This window comes from Ranitomeya imitator, chromosome 1 (assembly GCF_032444005.1).
Source record: "Ranitomeya imitator isolate aRanImi1 chromosome 1, aRanImi1.pri, whole genome shotgun sequence".
NCBI classification, from domain to species: domain Eukaryota; kingdom Metazoa; phylum Chordata; class Amphibia; order Anura; family Dendrobatidae; genus Ranitomeya; species Ranitomeya imitator.
Genome location: NC_091282.1, coordinates 286,973,781 through 286,997,103, shown reverse-complemented (window position 1 = coordinate 286,997,103; position 23,323 = coordinate 286,973,781). Strand labels below are relative to the sequence as shown.

General features: G+C 43.1%; 1 protein-coding gene across 2 annotated transcripts in view; it reads right to left on the bottom strand.

The window, feature by feature from the left end:
* The window catches only part of GOLGA3 (golgin A3), a 74,569-nt gene that overhangs the window by 49,734 nt on the left and 1,512 nt on the right, over positions 1-23,323 (bottom strand). For both annotated transcript variants that reach the window (XM_069756097.1, XM_069756098.1), the window contains exon 2: positions 20,745-21,066. In XM_069756097.1, the coding sequence (XP_069612198.1) occupies positions 20,745-20,868 (124 nt within the window). In that variant the 5' untranslated portion in view covers positions 20,869-21,066. The remainder of the gene's footprint in view (positions 1-20,744; positions 21,067-23,323) is intronic.

The following is a 23,323-nucleotide window of genomic DNA, read 5'->3' as shown; positions in this document are numbered from 1 at the left end:
ATATATATATATATATATATATATATATATATATATATATATATATATATATATATATATATATATATATATATATATATATAATCCCGCGTCGCTGATTGGTCTCGGCAGCTGCCTGTCATGGCTGCCGCGACCAATCAGCGATGGGCACAGTCCGATTAGTCCCTCCCTTACAGTCACATTCCCCTCCGCCCGCTCCATGCTCCCCGCAGTCAGTGTCCCCGGCGCTCCGCTCCATGCTCCCCGCAGTCAGTGTCCCCGACACTCCGCTCCATGCTCCCCGCAGTCAGTGTCCCCGACACTCCGCTCCATGCTCCCCGCAGTCAGTGTCCCCGACACTCCGCTCCATACTTCCCGCAGTCAGTGTCCCCGGCGCCCGCTCCCTACTCCCCGCAGTCAGTGCCTGCTCCATACTCCCCTCCAGTAACCGTTCACACAGGGTTAATGCCAGCGGAAACAGACCGCGTTATGCCGCGGGTAACGCACTCCGTAACCGCTGCTATTAACCCTGTGTGCCCAAGTTTTTACTATTGATCAGTAAAAAGATGTAATGTCCGCTGAGCCACTCGCGCCGGCCGCCATCTTCCGTTCCCAGAGATGCATTGCGAACTTACCCAGAAGACTTAGCGGTCTCGCAATGTATCTTGGGAACGGAAGATGGCGGCTGCATCACACAGCTTCGCTGGATTCCAGGGGTGAGTATATAACTATTTTTTATTTTAATTACTTTTTTTTTTTTTTTTTTTTTTTTTAACAGGGATATGGTGCACACACTGCTAAATACTGCGTGGGCAGTGTTATATACCTATGTGACTGGGCAATATACTACGTGGCTGGGCAATATACTACGTGGCTGGGCAATATACTACGTGGCTGGGCAATATACTACGTGACTGGGCAATATACTACGTCACTGGGCAATATACTACGTGGCTGGGCAATATACTACGTGGCTGGGCAATATACTACGTGGCTGGGCAATATACTACGTGGCTGGGCAATATACTACGTGACTGGGCAATATACTACGTCACTGGGCAATATACTACGTCGCTGGGCAATATACTACGTAGCTGGGCAATATACTACATGGCTGGGCAATATACTACGTGGCTGGGCAATATACTACGTGGCTGGGCAATATACTACGTGGCTGGGCAATATACTACGTGGCTGGGCAATATACTACGTGGCTGGGCAATATACTACGTGGCTGGGCAATATACTACGTGGCTGGGCAATATACTACGTGGCTGGGCAATATACTACGTGGCTGGGCAATATACTACGTGGCTGGGCAATATACTACGTGGACATGCATATTCTAGAATACCCGATGCGTTAGAATCAGGCGACCATCTATATACTAGCGACTACGGAAGGTGAGTATAGCAGGTTTTTTTTTTTATTATTATTTTTAACATTAAATTTTTTTACTATTGATGCCGTATAGGCAGCGTCAATAGTAAAAAGTTGGGGACACACAGGGTTAATAGCGGCGGTAACGGAGGGCGTTACCCGCGGCATACCGCGGTCCGTTACCGCCGGCATTAACCCTGTGTTAGCGGTGACCGGAGGGGAGTATGCGGGTGACAGGCACTGACTGTGGGTAGTAAGGAGTGGCCATTTTCTTCCAGACTGTGCCCGTCGCTGATTGGTCGCGGCAGCCATGACAGGCAGCTGGCGAGACCAATCAGCGAATGAATAACCTTGACAGAAGGACAGACAGACAGACGGAAGTGACCCTTAGACAATTATATATATAGATTCTAATAAAACCTGTCAGTGTGATTTTACTGTACACCGCGCTGAATTACCGACTTTTTCTACAGTAATCTGTATTTTTCTCGCCCCCCATAGACTTTGATTGGCAGATTTTTTGCGCAATACGCTGACAAATGCAGCATGCTGCGATTTTCTCAGCCCGTAAAATACGGCTGAGAAATATACGGCAGATAGGAGCTGCCCCATAGAGAATCATTGGTCCGTGTGCAATGCGTAGTTTTTGCGCCTCTCATACGTCCGTAAAACTCTAGTGTGACGCCGGCCTAAAAATCAACACAAAAAAGCTAATTATTAATTACCCTACCCAAACCCAGCTCTTTGACGTTGTCCTGGTGCCTGTCTGCCTGTAGAGCTGAAGTCACATCAATCACCACTCAGCGGTTGGCTCTGTTAACACGTGCAGAGCCCTGAGCTCAGTGATTGGCTGCAGCTTTGTAAACGTGACCAGAGCTGCAGACAAACAAAGATCGGGGTAATGGTGGAGTCCTGTCTCTGGTAAGAAATACTTAGTTTGCTTTTTATATAACTACCCCCTTTTATTTGCAAACTTACTTAGCTTTACAATGTTTATGACATAACTCTTTGCAGCCAAGAATCACTCTATGCTGCTACTACATCGCTGCGGGATGCCGATGGATGGGATCGTATTTTGACTCACAAGATCATGACAGGCAGGTAAAAAAAAATCAATCATTTTTTTTGCAACTTATTTATCACGTTTGCAGTATCTTGCCGATCACAATTCAACCTCATTCCACCAGCATCACGCTGTTACCTAGTGGCACAATAAAGAAATTTTGGGTTATTGACTTGTGTAAGGGTGCGTGTCCTTGGTCCGGATTGTCGGCGCTTTGGACGGAGCGGAAAACCCGCTCCGCCCCCTTCTGAACGCATGCTGAATCCGGATGGGTTACATCCGCAAGGTAAACAGACACACTGCGTTCTAAAAAGATGTGCCGCATGTCTGTAAACGCAGGGCTGCCGGATGCATGTTCGCACACAGATATGGGATTTCATAAAATCCCCTCTATGCTGTAACATCTGGACGCTGCGGTTATACGCAGCGTTCAATCCGCAGCTAATCTGGATGTAATCCGGCCCGTGGACACATACCCTTACACCCCAAATTGCTGTGCAGCCCTAGCCTTAATGTAGGACTAAACATCGTTATGAGTAGTGTATCTTCCCCTGTAAACAGGAGACGTGCTGCTGATAATAACAAGATATGGTAAACAATGGACCGTTTGGTCCCTATAACGGTTTAATCGATCCATGTAAAAGGACATTTAAAAGGAACCTGTCAGTAGTATTGGAGGAAAAAATTTTTTTTCTTCTCTAGCAAGATGGCGCCGCCGGCTCCTGCGCAGTAGCAGCTACGGGATCACAGCTATGCACACCGATATCTGCTACTGCGCAGGTGCCATTTTCAAATGGACTTTTTTTTTTTCTTTAATATCAGGATAACCTCAACCATAATAATTATATACATATGTGATTATGCTGCAGCTAAGGTGCAATGGCTGGTACCTGGTTTTTTTTTAGTATGTATTTATAACACTCGTTATGTTAACTAGGGGGGCAGGACACTGAGGGATCAGTGACCTGTCAAAATCCATACTGGTGAATACCTAATCATAGCACCACATGAAGCCCCCCACAGGCCGCCCCACAGCAAGAGCAGATCATTAACTATAAACTGAAAATAAAGATTAATCAACAACCACAAGACGGATTTCATCAACCTAGGTTTCACTGTATTCAGTTTAACAGCGCCAACCTGACAGTGTCTGTAGGTTACCGTGCACAATCCGGATGACAGGTTCCCTTTAAACAAGCACCAATCCATTGGTTCTTTCACTGGAGCTTGTGTAAACAAAAAAAAATGAAAAAATAAAAATAAAAAAGCATAGGTGAGAACTTAATGATAAAATAATTTATTGATTGGTGGGGACCCGACCGGTCAGACTCACATGAATCAGCACTGCTGCATTCATTGTCTGTGGGGCTGCAGAGCGCTGTGCTAAGGTTTCTCCTGCAGCCCAGTGCAGAATGAATGGCACAGAAGGAGGGCATACACACTGCAGCTATATTCTATCCGGGATAAAAATAAATATACCGCATTTAGAATGTGAAAGCTATCCTGATGGAACATCTTTATGTCAATCTTTACAGTCAGTCATTGTGAAAAGTACTTGAAGTATAAACGAAGCACAAATTAGATCAGAGTAATTTGCACTATATCCCCAGATGCTGCCTGGCTGTTGGGGAATATGGTGCCCACTACTGATAATGGCTGCATCTGCTATTCCTTATTAGTTTGTGCTGTGTGTGACAGCAAAGCTATTCCGCATAAATAAAAGATGACAAATTAAGTTTGTAACTAAAAGGCATGGGATAATTATAGTATAGTATAATTTTAGACTTCTACAAAGGAACGTCTAAATTCCAGTGTGAGTCAGCTCCTCAGAAATAAACTCTAGCTGCGTATATTATGGCTGCCCTGAGTCGGAGCGCGTCATAGCCGTGTTCTTGGCTTGTACTCCTCAGGGACATTTGTTACAGCTGTTCTGCAGTCAAGAGATATACTATTTAACCACGCTTTTTTTCTCTTCCCCAAGGGTCTAAACACATGGACTGGAAGTAATTTACTTCTAACATGGGGAACCTGCATTGTGGCTCCATCTGCTCTAATGACAGGCAGCCACGTCACTAGTACAGATTCGCTGTTGGCGGCGAACCTGTCCAGGCTGTATCTTTCTCCTGCCGTACGTGTATACCCTGTGCCAATATAAACTCTATAGATGAATGAGTTGTATGGATCCATTATGCTTGCAAGGCATCTGTCTTTGAATAAGAGCGCCACACCTGTGTAAAGGTGGTGTCTGGTATTGCAACTCACCCCTAGCCATTTCATTATACAGTAGCTTGGGAAAGTAGTCAGCCCCCTTTGCTTTTTACATTACAACCTGTGTTTAAATATTTTTGGAATCCAATTTGTGTGTGATGCATCAGCACTAAATAGTCTAAGTTAGTGAAGTGCCCAAAAAAAACGGGCAAAAATTTAATTTATGGGATGAAATACGGTAAATAAATAAAAATTAGCATGTGCCTATGTATTCACACATTCGGCTATGTGCTATAAAAATTTCTGGTGCAAGCAATTCCCTTCATAAGTCACATGCTTGGTGACAGGATGTCCCCCTGTGTTAAAGCTAAGAGTCACATGGTCTGTCAGTATATACACATACCTTTACTGAAAGGCCACAGAGGCTGCCACACCATTAACCCCTTAATGACCAGGCCAAATTGTACAATTCAGACCACTGTCACTTTATGAGGTTACAACTTTGGGCCAATTCAAAGTATCGCACTGATTCTGAGACTGATTTTTGTGACATTGTACTTCATGATAACGGTAAAAGTGTTCGATATGACTTGCATTTGTGTGAAAAAACAAAAATTTGGAAAATTTTCAAAGCTTAAATTTTTATGCCCTTAAATGACAGAGATATGTCACACAAAATAGTTTATAAATAACATTTCCCACTGTCTACTTTAGATCAGCACAATTTTTGAAACATTTGGGTTTTTTTTTGGATGTTATAAGGGTTAAAAGTTGACCAGCAAGTTCTCATTTTTCCAACAAAATTGACAAAACCATTTTTTTTTTAGGGACCACTTCACATTTGAAGTCCCTTTGAGGGGTCTGTATGATAGAAGATACCCAAAAGTAACACCATTCTAAAAACTGCACCCCTGAAGGTGCTCAAAACCACATTCAAGAAGAAGTTTATTAACCCTTCACATGAATTTTTAGAAGGTGGGAAAAAAACAACATAACTTTTTTTTTTGCACAAAAAAATAAATTTAGACCAATGTTTTATTTTCACAAGGGCAACAGGAAAGAAATTGACCCTGAAATTTCTTGTGCAATTTCTCCTATGCGGATACCCCATATGTGGGGAAAAAACATTGTTTGGGCACACGGCAGGGCTCAGAAGGGAAGGTGCACAATTTGACCTCTTAAATGCAAAATTTGCTGGAATAATTAGCGCACGCCATGTCACGTTTGTCGAGCCCCTGATGTGCCTAAACAGTGGAAATCCTCCCACAAGTGACACCATTTTGGAAACTAGACCCCTCAAGGATTTTATCGCTTGCTACTCCAGTTTGCATTGGGTGCTCGGTATGTACCAGATATCACGGGTGATCGAGTGACATGCTTTAGTCCCTGCCCCGCATGTTTCACAGCTGTTAGACACCCCCCAAAAAAAATACATGCGGGGATCCATGATACTCCGTGTATACCCGAGAACCTGATGTAAACTTGAGTAGCGAGCACATGGGCTCAACACTTGCTGTCATATCATTTATTTTTTTTTACTTTTGAAAAAAAGCCCAATTCTAACACACCCTAACCCAACCCTATCCCCAACTGCAAAGAATGGGAAAAAATGAAATTTTTTTTTAATCATTTTTATCTAACCTAAGGGGGTGACAAAGGGGGGGTGTTGATTTATTATTTTTGTTATTTTGATCACTATGATAGGGTCTATCACAGTGATCAAGAAGGACCAATAGGAAAATTTTCCTTTTGTTGCCAGGTACCGGCAGATCTCGGCGGGCGCATTGCGCATGCGCCTGCCTGGAGATAATGCTGGGAGATGGAGCAGGAGACACTGAGGTGGCGGAGGTACTGGAGGTCTAGGGGGGCATCATTTCTCTCTCCTCCGACATGTATATCATTGTCAGAAGAGAGAGAAATCATTGAAACAGCTAACACTTTTTTTTGTGATCATCGCTACTCAGTGAATAACGGCGATCACGTAATCATACATCGGCAAATCTGGCCCTGATCATGTTCTCTGGGGTCTCAGCTACCCCCAGTAGGAGAGACATCATAGATTTTCCAACTTCGGGGGGGGGGGGGGGGGGTCGCTACGCTACATGTGCGTCTGAGGATGCACATCCAGTTGAAGTTTGCGCTGGCAGGCCACTCACCCGCATGGGCCCTGTAGCAACCTCTGCAATCACAATCGTTACACCCCTGCTAGGAACCAACTACTCAGTTACTCCTATTCTCATCTGAGGAGACAACTGTATCTAGCCTAGCCAATTCCTTGACCGAAACACGAGCAGCTACACAAATCTCTGATGCAGTTTACTACAAAGTCGCAGTCCACTGGATTCAAAGTTGATCTGCTTACATGCATTATATAAACTGGATGCAGTGGTATTCAGTTCTCTGCCTAGAGCAGGACTGGCTACATAGGTTTACAGGACATCAACAGGAGTGTGTTAATTCACAGCAAAAAAGTAAAAAAATGGTGAGGACCTTAAAAAAAAAAAAAAAAACCCTGATCCAGCCTGAATGACTGACTGGAATAACATTTCTGGTGTAAGAAATGTGAACAAAAAATTTTTTGATTGGACATTCAAGGTTCAAAATCAAGAAAACTATACCAGGAAACCTTGTAACTAACCGATACTGAATAAAATAACGTTTTTATTATTTAAAATACTGAACACATTCACCATACAAACGACCGTGCTTAGCTACAACATCCCCCTCACACTGTAAATGCTCTAAGTTTCCCTGTCTATGCAGCGGAGGTTGGCACCCTAAAATTGTTCGAGATTGGCGCCCCCGCTCAACGATGGCTGTCCCTTTTTCTCCTGTCCAGCCCCTGGTAGTAATGTGATGCAGTTAGATACCAATCAAACACGACAGGGAAAAATATGAAAAAGACAGTGATTGCTTTTCAATATTTGTCATCTATAGCAATCAAATAGACAGTGTGAGGTAGAGTGAATAACAGACTAAATTAAAGTGCAAAAAAGTGCATAACATGCATAGAGTACCTCTCTATAACTGTTCCCTGCTCTGGCAGCCTACCTAACTGTGGAGGTTGGCACCCTACTGTACAGCGGAAACGGCGCCCCCACTCCTCGACGGCTCACCCTACCAGTGGCCCTATAGATAAACTACAATATAGTGGGAATATAACCAATTTAAACCACCACAGCTATAGGCACAAGACAGATATCAACTATACCAATAGAAAAGAGCACAATCTAGATAAACGCTGTGCACTCATATCATATTGTTAAAAAGATGCCAGTTAAGCTCAATGGGGTACTCATCGTTGTATGATGTTTCTGAGGATAAGTTCCTCATGCCTCAACGCGTTTCACCGATTGGATCATCAGGAGGCTTGGATAATCAGATGCTGCATGGTGGCCACCCTCGTTGCTAATATTTATAAATTATAGAAGTGGGACCTGCACCAATCAGGAGAAGTCACCTTAACCACTAGAGGTGGGAAAGGAGTCTCCACGTAACGGGTCCCATTAGTAGATAAACACTTGATTAAGCCCAATATTTAGATTATGTTCCAAACAGCTGAATAAGTCTATAGATCAAATTTTAAAACTAAAAGGGGACCCGGACTTTAATAGACGGGAAGGCCTATTACAGACCTCAGTGGAAAAATACCAATCCTTTATCAAGGAGAGGAAACAACTGCAGTTCCAGAGAGATCTTAAGGCCTTTGGGGAAAATCAGGCATACTCATTTCATCAAAATAGTGTCTCCGATATCTCATCATCAGACATTGAGACATCAGACACCGAACGCTCTCAGTCTATAAACCCCCCTCTGAGAGGAGGAAGACGATATAGAACAGGATGGAGGGGCAGGGGAAGATACCACACAAAGGGTGCCTACAGGGGTGGTCAGAATCAACAAGCCACAGGAGGACCCATGAGTGGGAGAAATACCTCACATATGTTACCACTGCCCTCCTCCTCGTCTTCCTCGGCTTCTTTTTTAGAGAGGGATGCCGGACCGGGTTATGGCCTGAGACCTCGTGTAATCTAAATCATGGGCAAATTATTAATTTATCTGATGTACCTCTTACACGGGAGGACTACAGTGTCCTCAGGAAAGGTCTTAATTTTGTCCCCACAAACAAATTTGACAGCTTTGGCTGGACAAAAGACATTAATTTGTTTTGTAGAAAGCTGAGGTGGAAGAAGTTTTTTTCACACAATGATCAGACAGACTGCGAGAGACTGGGCCTGAATGAGGGTGATCTGGAAGGCTTTAGAGCACTGGTGGGATTACTGGAGGAAAATGAGTCAGCTACAAGAGAGACTCCATTCACCAATCTGAGAAATAGGAGTACCAAAATGCCTCCTCAGGGTGACATCACTGGCATTGATATATTTCTCAGCCTGGTAGAAAGAGATCTGAGGAAAATTCCATCAGGGTCTTTTGACTCAAATTTAACAGTGCTGGAACAGGAGTCTCTACTTCAGCTCACCAAAAAGAAGGGGTTGGTCATAAAATCCTCCGATAAGGGGGGTAATCTCGTGATCATGACAGAGCTAAAATATATTGAAATGTGTAAGAAGATCCTGGGAGATCGAGATACATATGAGACTCTATCATTAGATCCCTCAGTTATATATAAAAGTGAATTGTCCTCTCTTCTTGAAACAGCGCTGTCTAGAAAACTCATTTGTAAAAACGAATTTGACTTCCTTCTACCATTGTATCCCGATTGCTAACTTTTACACCTTACCTAAGGTGCATAAGGGTTTAAATCCGATCAAAGGCCGTCCAATAGTCTCGGGATCGGATTCACTCATACAGAATTGTGGCGTTTACATTGATGAGATACTTCATCCCTTTGTATTAGCCCTTCCCTCATACATCAGGGACACTTCTGACCTCCTCCTCAAATTAGAGGGCATCCATGTCATTGAGGGTTCCTTCTTGGCCTCTATAGATGTGGAGAGCCTATATAGCAACATACCACATAGTTTGGGATTGAGAGCGGTTGAACACTTTCTGAAATCTAGAGCTGTACAGTGCAAAGATCACAGTCAATTTGTCTTGGATCTTCTACAATTTACACTCACGAAAATTTTTTTCATTTTTGACAGGAAGTACTTCCACCAGCTCAGGGGCACGGCTATGGGTAGTCCCTGCGCCCCTTCTTACGCAAACCTGTTCCTGGGCTGGTGGGAGGAAACCATTGTCTTTGCTGATGACACAAGATGGTGGCATCAACACGTCAGTGTTTGGTATAGATTCATTGACGACATCTTTGTCATTTGGCAGGGCACACAACAAGAGTTTATTAATTTCGTGGATGAGCTCAACATCAATGAGATAGGTATGAAGTTCACCTATGAGCTAAAGGAAACTTCATTATCGTTCCTGGATGTCCAAATAACTAGGGGGAGCGATGGATTGTTGAGATCTCAGATTTTTCGTAAACCGACAAGCACGAACAGCTTACTTAGATGGGAGAGCCATCATCCGCAGGCTCTAAAAAGTGGTATTCCCAAAGGCCAGTTCTTGAGGCTGAGGAGGAACTGCTCTGACATGGATGCCTTCCTTAAACAAGCGGTGGATATGAAAAAGAGGTTCACCGAGAGAGGGTACCCAAGAGGCATTATCGAGAGGGCTTTCAATCATGCCCTCCAGCAAGATAGAAATTCTCTGTTACAAACACAGTCTCGTAATCACAGGGATAGTCAAACTCCATCTAAAATTAGAATTATCGGCACGTATGATTGCCAGAATAATAGAATAATGAAAATTCTCTCCAAGCACTGGGACATTTTAACAGCTGATCCAGATTTGGCAGACCTTGTGGGCCCCCGGCCATTTGTAACCTATAGAAGGGGTCGTTCACTCAAGGATAAATTAGTACACAGCCATTTTAAGAGATCAGCCCCAGTAGGTACTTGGCTAGATCGCAGAACGTGCTGTTTTTTCAAATGTGGAGACTGTGTCAACTGCAAATATATGCGGCCATGTAGATCAATTATTAGTGTATTGAATGACAGAGAATACTATCTGCGTGATTTCTCCAATTGTAAGACCAGTGGTGTAGTATATGTAGCCACGTGTGGATGCCCTAAAAATTATGTTGGGAAGACAAGGAGAGAGCTGAGGAGGAGGGTGGGGGAACACATTGGCGATATTAGACATAAACGTGACACTCCTGTCGCTAGACATATGAATGAAATCCATGGCGGCAATGTGTGTGATATTTCATTCAGTATTATTGAAACATTCAGTCCGAATCCTCGGGGTGGGAATTTTGACAAGCTACTGCTACAGAAGGAGTGTGCCTGGATCTACCGCTTCAATTGTGTTGCTCCCAGGGGCTTAAATGAAAACGTATCATATGCATGCTTTCTTTAAAGGGATACGCCATGACTCTGGTTTATTATAACTATTTTTTACAATACAATAGTTTTTCAGTTTTTATTTTAGGACACATTGATATATACTTTAAGCCTGTTTTTCAATTTTTGATAACCAGCATGTTAGGGATAGTTGGATCACTGATTTGTATCGAGAAGTGTTCTTGCCATACTATAGCGTTTTATCCCATTTTCTGTGGGATTCACAAATTATTGTGGTTTATTATGTACAATTAAAAATGTTCTGTTATTATAGTTTTAGGGGTATTCAAGCACCCAGTTGTTTATTTTTATTCGGTATGTGCATATGATTGATCATGTCATATTGCAAGCTCAGTATATCAGCCTAGAGAAAACATCTGAGGGACTGTCGCATACTGTTAATTATAGTTCAACACTTGTTTTCCCACCCCCCTTTCTTGCCTCTTTTTCTTTGTGTCCCCTTTTTCTTACCTTGGTTTCACCTCTAATTTTTGATTGGGAGGTAGTGTATGAGAAACAATGATCTAAAGGCTGATACAGCTGTAATACAGAATGAATATGTGGTCTATTGTCAATCTATCATATAGGGGTACACTTTTAAAATGACAATTGGCATAGATCGGGGGGAAAATATAACCTGACCAGTTGTATGTTTCTCACTTAAGGAGGCTCATATGTGTATATAGGTAATCTCCGTTAGCATATGCTTTGTCATATAGATCTTCAGGAAAATGGCCCCCGAGATGTATCCGGTTATGCGCAATGGTTATTGGGAGATACACAACTATACCATGCGCAATATTCGCCCGTGTAATTTTCGGTTTAGTAATATCAGAGGGCATGCGCTCTTTTGAGCGATAAGTATGTAGTATATGCCATTATAAAGGGATACCGGTAAAGCATTGGTAACATCATAAAGTCATCTGCATGTTTTGAGCCTCAAGAAAATGGCGCCCGGGATATTTCCGGTCATGCGCAACTGCCGTTCATATATATGAATAGACGCATCCAGGGCCTTTAAGAATATGACGCCAAGAAAATGGCGCCCGGCACATTTCCGGTCATGCGCAAATGCCGCTTATACATAGGGATAGATGTATCCCGAGCTTCAAGAATATAGTGTCTGAAAAATTTCCGGTCATGCGCAATGGATATCCATACACAGACCGGTTTACCACGCGCTATGGACGCCAGTTTTACTTCCGGTTTAGCGTATTACATCTGATGGGGGCCGGTGCCAAGGTGAGAACATAATCTAAATATTGGGCTTAATCAAGTGTTTATCTACTAATGGGACCCGTTACGTGGAGACTCCTTTCCCACCTCTAGTGGTTAAGGTGACTTCTCCTGATTGGTGCAGGGCCCACTTCTATAATTTATAAATATTAGCAACGAGGGTGGCCACCATGCAGCATCTGATTATCCAAGCCTCCTCATGATCCAATCGGTGAAACGCGTTGAGGCATGAGGAACTTATCCTCAGAAACATCATACAACGATGAGTACCCCATTGAGCTTAACTGGCATCGTTTTAACAATATGATATGAGTGCACAGCGTTTATCCAGATTGTGCTCTTTTCTATTGGTATAGTTGATATCTGTCTTGTGCCTATAGCTGTGGTGGTTTAAATTGGTTATATTCCCACTATATTGTAGTTTATCTATAGGGCCACTGGTAGGGTGAGCCGTCGAGGAGTGGGGGCGCCGTTTCCGCTGTACAGTAGGGTGCCAACCTCCACAGTTAGGTAGGCTGCCAGAGCAGGGAACAGTTATAGAGAGGTACTCTATGCATGTTATGCACTTTTTTGCACTTTAATTTAGTCTGTTATTCACTCTACCTCACACTGTCTATTTGATTGCTATAGATGACAAATATTGAAAAGCAATCACTGTCTTTTTCATATTTTTCCCTGTCGTGTTTGATTGGTATCTAACTGCATCACATTACTACCAGGGGCTGGACAGGAGAAAAAGGGACAGCCATCGTTGAGCGGGGGCGCCAATCTCGAACAATTTTAGGGTGCCAACCTCCGCTGCATAGGCAGGGAAACTTAGAGCATTTACAGTGTGAGGGGGATGTTGTAGCTAAGCACGGTTTTTTGTATGGTGAATGTGTTCAGTATTTTAAATAATAAAAACGTTATTTTATTCAGTATCGGTTAGTTACAAGGTTTCCTGGTATAGTTTTCTTGGTGTAAGAAATGCCGCGATTTTCCATTAATTTTAATTGGCCGACGTAGACTTCCCAGTTCCTCCCCAGCTCCACTTATTTTGTCAGAGCTGCTTGAAACAGAAAACAGCAAAAGTCACTAACTTTTGGCACAATGCCACATTTTTTAGCGTAAACACTTTGAAGCATCTGCCCCAAAAGTATATTACAAAGTTGCAGAGCTTCTTTTTGGTTTAAAGGAAAAAAATCACGCAAACACCAAAAGGTTACAACAAGCTTCCAGCAGGATGACAATTCTAAAAAAACGCCTAAACCTTGCAGAGTGTTCTGGCAACAATAGTCGATTGTTCTCAAGTCTAACATAACCTGTAATAGAATATCCTTGTTTAAAAAAACAAAGACAAAAGAACACAAGGTGCCACTGCTAGGGATATACTTTCAAATAATTCTGGAAGTATAGAGAGAATATATTAGATTTCCTTAAGGTGATATTTCGCCTATAGTGAAGGTCGCAAAGGTTAACTCAAATCACTGGTCTTTATTGTTTTGCTGGGTTCACACTCTGCGGACGTACCACGGTTTAGATGTGCCCATAATATGCCTCAAAACCTTGTAAAAGGTAAAAAGGTAACTTGTATTTGATCTTCTAGCTTTTAAAGAGTTTTAACATTTTGTTTCCATAAATTGGTAGTGTGCATGAAAATAAAAATAAAAAGTTGTAATATATTTTAATCAGAGAAATCCACCTCATTTTTCTGCTTGGCTGATCTTTCATTATCAAAATTTTCAATTCACAGATAAAATCTGACTTCAGTGTGTACAGACTTTACCATTACTGAGATGGGAGCAGCTTGTGCGCATAAAGTTCTATGGCAAAAGGGAAGGAGGAGCTGAAAGCTAACAAAACATTCTGCTGCAAGTTCACCTAAGGCCTGTCCCACACGTCCAGATAATTCCGGTACCGGAAAAATCGGTCCCGGAATTATCCGTGTCCGTGTGCTTACGTAGCACATCAGTGTGGCACACGTGCGGCAGCTGTGTGCCGCCCGTGTGCCGATTGAGGACCACACGGACCGTGCAGGAGACAGCGCTACAGTTAAGCGCTGTCCCCTGTGTGCGGTGCTGAAGCCGGTATTCATCCCTTCTTCCCAGCAGCGTTCGCTGGAAAGAAGGAATGAAAAGTCTTATGTTTTTTTTGTTTTAAAAATAAAGTTGCCGTTAATCTGCCCCCTCCCACCCCCAGAGCGCCCGCCCGCTGGCATTAAAATACTTACCCAGGTCCCTCGGTGCTTCCATCCTCTCAGCGTCGCAGCTCTTCCTGTATGAGCGGTCATGTGGTGCCGCTTATTACAGTAATGAATATGCGGCTCCACCCCTATGGGAGGTGGAGCCACATATTCATCACTTTAATGTGCGGCACCACGTGACCCCTCATACAGCGCAGGCTGCAGCCGCTGAGAGGAGACATTCCTGGAGCTGGGTGTCGGTGAGTATTTCCTGGCAAGCGGGGGGGGGGGGGGGAGGCACAGGGGATGGGAGGCGGGAGGGGACGCACAAACTTTATTTTTAAGGGGAAAGAAAAAAAAAAAAAAAAAAGATTATTCATTTCTTTTTTCCAGCGAACGCTGCTGGGAAGAAGGGATGAATTTCCAGCTTCAGCACCACACGCGGGGGGGGGGGACAGCGCTTACAGTAGCGCTGTCTCCTGCACGGCACACGGACTGCACACGGACAACATCCGTGTGCGGTACGTGTTTTACATGGACCCTTTGACTTTAATGGGTCCGTGTGATCCGTGCGCTCCCACGAACACTGACATGTCTCCGTGTTTTCCAAACGGACACACGGTCCGTGAAAACACGCTGACATGTGCAGAGACACATTGATTTTAATGTGTCTATGTGAGTCAGTGTCTCCGGTACGTGAGGAAACTGTCACCTCACGTACCGGAGCCACTGCCGCGTGAAACCGGCCTAAAACAAACTGGAAACTCCATCAATTGGTGTGACCCCTCCCCAAGATCGGATGTACATGTACAGTGCAAGTTGTGAGCAGAGGGCGCACAGTCAGTACTGCCTCTAACAACTGTTAACCTGATAAATGCCGCTGCTCCACGCACCCATTGCCACCCGCCCCGAGGCACTGATGGGTTGCTATAGTAGCAAGGGGTCTGCTGAAGAACCCTGTGTCTGCCATCATGGTGCTCCTCTAACTTCCAAAGGAGAATTTCCTTTGGCTGGATTTCAGAGGACACCATAAACAAAACAAAACAAAAATTTGCCGAATTTGAATAGCCACAAAAAAAAAAAAATACCGTAAGTGACCAAAAAACATCATATTTATTCAAAAATGGTGTCAAAATCATTTCTCCACCGCTAAAATAATAAATCTGGACAATTTTCTCTGTAATCGAACTGACCTGGAGAATCTTGATGCAGCTCATTTTTACTACACAAGGAAAGAATTAAAATTAAAACCCAAAAAAAAACAGTAGGAATTACATTTTTTTCCCCACAATTTCACTGCACTTAGATTTTCGTTCCCGTTTTCCAATGACAGTATAATAATACAAATGTCATTCAAAAAGCATAACTTGTCTGAAAAAAAAACAAGCCCCCACCATATGTCAATATGCAAAGAAAAAAAAAAAAGTTATGGCTTTTGGAAGAAGGAAAATGTAAAAATTGAAATGCAAAAATGAAAACTGTTGCTGGAAGGGGTTAAATTTATTTGTACCTTATAGTTTACTGCAGGTAAACTGCCTTATTGCTGCATGACCATTACTAAAGCTGATTTTAGGCTTCAATCTATAAATCCATTCATTTTTCTCCTGAACATTAATGTAACCTGTGACGGGCGTATTAATCAGTCAGTCTCGGAGACGAGGCTAGAAAAGAAATTCTTTGTGAAATCTGCTCCAGTAAACAGTCCAAAATGAGCAGCAACTTTACCTTACAGGAGATACTTAGAATTACCGTAATATTAGCAGATTTCTATATTTAATGCCATATGACATTTTTTAGCATCTAGTGTCACTAGGCGTTTGTTTGCACTCGAGACATGGCAAATTCCACACTAGCAGCAAATGACATTTACAAGTTCTTGCCCAGCAACTTCTAATAACATCCAGCTGTAATGTCTACAACAAAGCTGGGAGAATCGAAGCCCCTGGTTCCCCTACACTAGGGGCACAGTTTGTTTTTTTAGCAGAATTTTAAAGCCAAACACCTCCAAGACTCTTCTAAAAAATGCTGAAAATACTTTACTCTTCCTAAACATTTCAATATAAAATCCACTTTGCTGTTCATAGCATTATTTTGTCCCCCTAGACAAGATTTTGAAAAAAAAACCTGTAAAACGAAGACATGACCTGTCAATTCATTGAGGCGCTATTTGCTTCACATTCGACAATAATAAGTCAAAGGGCTGCAAAACACCGTATGAGAAAACACAAACGCCTCAAATAGGAGCATTTCTTGATTCCAATTAAATTTTTTTAATTTTTAGGTCTCTAAAAAAAAGTCTGTAGAAACCCCCTGTCACCCCCAAAATCGATGGTGAGGTAAGCTCACCGTCATCAGGGGCTTATCTACAGCATTCAGGAATGCTGTAGATAAGCCGTCGATGTTACCTGAAAGAGGAGAAAAAGAGGTTAGATCATACTCACCCAGGGGCGGTCCTGCTCCAATGAGTGTCTCAGGTCCGGAACAGCGCCTCCCATCTTCATTCCATGACGTTCTCTTCTGGTCTTCACGCCGCGGCTCCGGCGCAGGCGTACTTTGTCTGCTCTTATGAGCAGACCTGAGACACCAATTTGACCGGACCGCAGCGGGACCGCCCCTGGGTGAGTATAATCTAACCTCTCTTTCTCCTCTTTCAGGCGGGAGGAGGGGGGGAGGGCTTATCTACAGCATTACAGAATGCTGTAGATAAGCCCCTGATGCCGGTGAGCTTACCTCACCATCGATTTTGGGGGTGACAGGTTCCCTTTAATGTCGGCTGGACCCGCTGATATTGACAGGTTTGGCCGACAATCTAATGTGTATGGGAGCGCCAGATGACTGATGGATGGTGAAGATGTCGATCAGATGTCTGATTTTGGACTGCTGGTCACATTCTCCCATTGATAGGCCACCAAACAATGTGTTAAGAGACTCACAGAGAACAAAGGAACACTTGGTCAAACGAGCACTCGTGTATGGGAGAGCTGGCTGAGATAGCTGCCAACCAAATGGCCTGCAGAACCATCGTTGGGGGCCGTTAAGGCCCCGTCACACATAGCGAGATCGCTAGCGAGATCGCTGCTTAGTCACAAGTTTTGTGACGCAACAGCGATCTCAGTAGCGATCTCGCTATGTATGACACGTAGCAGCGATCAGGCCCCTGCTGTGAGATCGCTGGTCGTGTCGGAATGGCCTGGGCCATTTTTTGATCGTTGAGGTCCCGCTGACATCGCTGAATCGGCGTGTGTGACGCCGATTCAGCGATGTCTTCGCTGGTAACCAGGGTAAACATCGGGTTACTAAGCGCAGGGCCGCGCTTAGTAACCCGATGTTTACCCTGGTTACCATCGTTAAAGTAAAAAAAACAAACGCTACATACTTACCTACCGCTGTCTGTCCTCGGCGCTCTGCTTCTCTGCTCTGGCTGTGAGCACCAGGCAGCCGGAAAGCAGAGCGGTGACGTCACCGCTCTGCTTTCCGGCCGCTGTGCTCACAGTCAGTGCAGGAAGCAGAGCGCCGAGGACAGACAGCGGAAGGTAAGTATGTAGCGTTTGTTTTTTTTACTTTAACGATGGTAACCAGGGTAAACATCGGGTTACTAAGCGCGGCCCTGCGCTTAGTAACCCGATGTTTAACCTGGTTACCCGGGGACTTCGGCATCGTTGAAGACAGTTTCAACGATGCGAAGTCTTTCCCCTGATCGTTGGTCGCTGGAGAGAGCTGTCTGTGTGACAGCTCTCCAGCGACCAAACAACGACGCTGCAGCGATCCGGATCGTTGTCGGTATCGCTGCAGCGTCGCTAAAGTGTGACGGTACCTTTAGACTTATCTGCTGGTATATAGAAATGATTCAACAAGGCTGCAGCATGCTCCAGGAGGAAAGCTTGGAGCAGGGAAACTGTGTTTTACACATGATGGAGCAGATGTATCTACTGTCTGAACAGAGTAAAGGTACCTTCACACTAAACGATATCGCTAGCGATCCGTGACGTTGCAGCGTCCTGGCTAGCGATATCGTTCAGTTTGACACGCAGCAGCGATCAGAATCCTGCTGTGATGTCGTTGGTCGGGGCTAGAAGGCCAGAACTTTATTTGGTCGCTGGCTCTCCCGCTGACATAGCTGAATCGGCGTGTGACACCGATTCAGCGATGTCTTCGCTGGTAACCAGGGTAAACATCGGGTTACTAAGCGCAGGGCCGCGCTTAGTAACCCGATGTTTACCCTGGATACCATCCTAAAAGTAAAAAAAACAAACGCTTCATACTTACCTTCGGCTGTCTGTCCCCGGCGCTCTGCTTTCCTGCACTCACTGTGAGCACAGCGGCCGGAAAGCAGAGCGGTGACGTCACCGCTCTGCTTTCCGGCCGCTGTGCTCACAGCCAGTACAGAGAAGCACAGCGCCGGGGACAGACAGCCGAAGGTAAGTATGAAGCGTTTGGTTTTTTTTACTTTTAGGATGGTATCCAGGGTAAACATCGGGTTACTAAGCGCAGCCCTGCGCTTAGTAACCCGATGTTTACCCTGGTTACCGGCATCGTTGGTCGCTGGAGAGCTGTCTGTGTGACAGCTCTCCAGCGACCAAACAGCGACGCTGCAGCGATCCGGATCGTTGTCTGGATCGCTGCAGCGTCGTTTAGTGTGAAGGTACCTTAGACTAGATAATCATACAATGCAGCACTTTTATCACAATGGCTCATACTGGGTGAGAAATCTAAAGAATTTTCAGACAATGCTATCTACGTTTACACCACCTATTACGGTATTTAGTTTACTTTAGGCCTTATTCAGATGTCCGTTTTTTTCCAAGTTAGGGTTCTATGTTGTTTTCACAGGTAAAACATGTACTCATTGTAAGCTATGGAACTGGTCACATGTCCGTTATCTTCCACAACACAAGTTTTTGCTAAACAATCACAGAGAGGGGTCTGTTAATGATCTGTAATTAGCAATACAAGTCTATGAGTCTGAGAAATGCACACAGATAGCATTAGCGTGCAGTCCAAGATAAACATTGTTATGGTATGTGCACACAAATCGGTAAATGCTGGAGGTTGGACAATGCGTACTTATGCACCGTCCAACCAGCAGGGTCCAGATGTTACAGCAAAGTGGATGAGATTGCAAGAAATCCTATGTCCACAGACGCCTGCTGCTCACCCGTGGAGACGGACATGCGCACGTCTTCCCAGACTGCAGCATGTCAAGAAATTTCACCAATAGAGTGTATTAAACGTGGTAAATACACACAGTTTAGTGAACACATGCGGATTCACCTGGGTTCAATAGGTGGCAGCACTTTGGACGCAGCGAACATACACTGCATCCAAAGCGCTGCCACCTCCAGATTGTGGACATCCAGCCTAATAAATAGGAGAAACTTTGTCATTTATATTTCACGACTGAATATCACTAAAAACTGAAACATTGATGAAAATCTGTTGAAAACACTGATGACATTTGACAGTTTTTTTGCTTATGTGAAAAATCGCTGAAGTCTGAACAAGACCAAAAGACCTTTTGGAGCACACTTCACTAATATAATCTCAGCCAGGAATGTTTGACTCTAAAATGCCGCGCTGCAGCTTTTCATAGAGGAACGTACTTTGCGAGGCCTTGGAGACAGAGCCATGCAGCACACACGTTTATTCTACGCATTTCAAGGTTTTTTGCGCAGCATAAACCACTGACAAACTTTAATAACTTTCTGGAATCTCATCAATTGGGCAGCGCGGACAAAATCCACGTTTTCCTTTGCAGAGTTCTCGTATGTGCATGTAAGCAGAGACCTGTCAATCCAGGGTAGGATGTGGAGACTAGGCTATACTGCAGCTGCTAAAGTACGTTTTTCTCTGTAACACCCCAGTGTGGATTGGGCAGCATGTATCTGCTGCAAGGTTCCCCTCAGTGAGCGACATCAACCAGCTAAATGCAGCTTGTGCATTTCCATAGATTTGCATGGACTAATTACACCAGATATAGTCAGAATTTAAAGAGGACATTAAAACGTATAACTTTATAATATAAACACAGAAAATTGGTACAGCACTTTACCAACAAATGGGTGCACGCCTCCCAGACAAAATATCCAAGACTTGCCTCAATCCAGACATAGGAAAAAATGCAGGCAGCACTCCATAGCTTAAAGGGGAAAAAACATGGTTTTATTTCAAACACACATGCTGTGGGTTTGAAATAAAACCACATTTTGTTCACCTTTATGGAGTGCTGCCTGCATTTTTTCCTATAACTTTATAATATTACATATTTATAAAATGTCACATAAAACTAACAATAATAAGAGCTCAAAAATATTCATCAAGAACCAAATTAATAATAAATAAAAAAATCATCACTTACCATCCTCTCCGTTTCTTCTGCTAATTTCTATCCTGGCACCTAACACTTCCACTTGGTTACCAGAAATGTCATTTCCAGTCACAGTGCCAAATAAGACACCAGGTGATTCGGACACAGGCTGCATGAACGCACTTCTTTACGGGTTATTTTGCTATGCTATATATGGAAAAGTCTTGATTTGATGGTTCTTCTGTCTTTTACTATGTTTTGTTAATGTCATGTGAGATCCTGGATGACCACACAGCGCTGGCTGCCATTCAGGGACTGACAGGGCAGTGGACAGACACCACAGAAGTATTGGCACTTTAAGGCTATGGGTTCCCTGGAAAAGAGAAGCATTGTATCCATGAGCACCAGAACAGATAATGATTATACATGTCAAGATAAAAACTATGAACCGAGAACGTCATAGTATGCAACTAGAACAATGTCTGAACAAAGACTTGAGCCATGACATGCCATTAATAACGTGTCAGGATGTGATATGTAGTAATACACTAGATAAATGACAGTAGGGGGTGTGATATGTAGTAATACACTAGATATATGACAGTAGGGGATGTGATATGTAGTAATACACTAGATATATGACAGTAGGGGGTGTGATATGTAGTAATACACTAGATATATGACAGTAGGGGGTGTGTTATGTAGTAATACACTAGATATATGACAGTAGGGGATGTGATATGTAGTAATACACTAGATATGACAGTAGGGGGTGTGATATGTAGTAATACACTAGATATATGACAGTAGGGGATGTGATATGTAGTAATACACTAGATATATGACAGTAGGGGGTGTGATATGTAGTAATACACTAGATATATGATAGTAGGGGGTGTGATATGTAGTAATACACTAGATATATGACAGTAGGGGATGTGATATGTAGTAATACACTAGATACATGACAGTAGGGGGTGTGATATGTAGTAATACACTAGATATATGACAGTAGGGGGTGTGATATGTAGTAATACACTAGATATATGACAGTAGGGGGGTGTGATATGTAGTAATACACTAGATATATGACAGTAGGGGGTGTGATATGTAGTAATACACTAGATATATGACAGTAGGGGTGTGATATGTAGTAATACACTAGATATATGACAGTAGAGGGTGTGATATGTTGTAATATACTAGATATATGACAGTAGGGGTGTGATATGTAGTAATACACTAGATATCTGACAGTAGGGGGTGTGATATTTAGTAATACACTTGATATATGACAGTAGGGGATGTGATATGTAGTAATTCACTAGATATATGACAGTAGGGGTGTGATATGTAGTAATACACTAGATATATGACAGTAGGGGGGTGATATGTAGTAATACACTAGCTATATGACAGTAGGGGTGTGATATGTAGTAATACACTAGATATATGACAGTAGGGGTGTGATATGTAGTAATACACTAGATATATGACAGTAGGGGGTGTGATATGTAGTAGTAAACTAAATATATGACAGTATGGGGTGTGATATTTTGCTATGCTATATATGGAAAAGTCTTGATTTGATTTTTCTTCTGTCTTTTACTATGTTTTGTTAATGTCATGTGAGATCCTGGATGACCACACAGGGCTGGCTGCCATACAGGGACTGACAGGGCAGTGGACAGACACCACAGAAGTATGGGCACTTTAAGGCTATGGGTTCCCTGGAAAACAGAAGCATTGTATCCATGAGCACCAGAACAGATAATGATTATACATGTCAAGATAAAAACTATCAACAGAGAACGTCATAGTATGTAACTAGAACAATGGCTTGAGACATGACATGGCGCTAATAACGTGTTAGGATGTGATATGCAGTAATACAATGGATATATGACAGTAAGGGTGTGATATGTAGTAATACACTAGATATATGACAGTATGGAGTAGGGGGTGTGATATGTAGTAATACACTAGATATATGACAGTAGGGGGTGTGATATGTAGTAATACACTAGATATATGACAGTAGGGGATGTGATATGTAGTAATACACTAGATATATGACAGTAGGGGGTGTGATATGTAGTAATTCACTAGATATATGACAGTAGGGGTGTGATATGTAGTAATACACTAGATATATGACAGTAGGGGATGTGATATGTAGTAATACACTAGATATATGACAGTAGGGGGGGTGATATGTAGTAATACACTAGATATATGACAGTAGGGGTGTGATATGTAGTAATACACTAGATATATGACAGTAGGGGATGTGATATGTAGTAATACATTAGATATATGACAGTAGGGGGGGTGATATGTAGTAATACACTAGATATATGACAGTAGGGGGTGTGATATGTAGTAATACACTAGATATATGACAGTAGGGGGTGTGATATGTAGTAATTCACTAGATATATGACAGTAGGGGTGTGATATGTAGTAATACACTAGATATATGACAGTAGGGGATGTGATATGTAGTAATACACTAGATATATGACAGTAGGGGGGGTGATATGTAGTAATACACTAGATATATGACAGTAGGGGTGTGATATGTAGTAATACACTAGATATATGACAGTAGGGGGTGTGATATGTAGTAA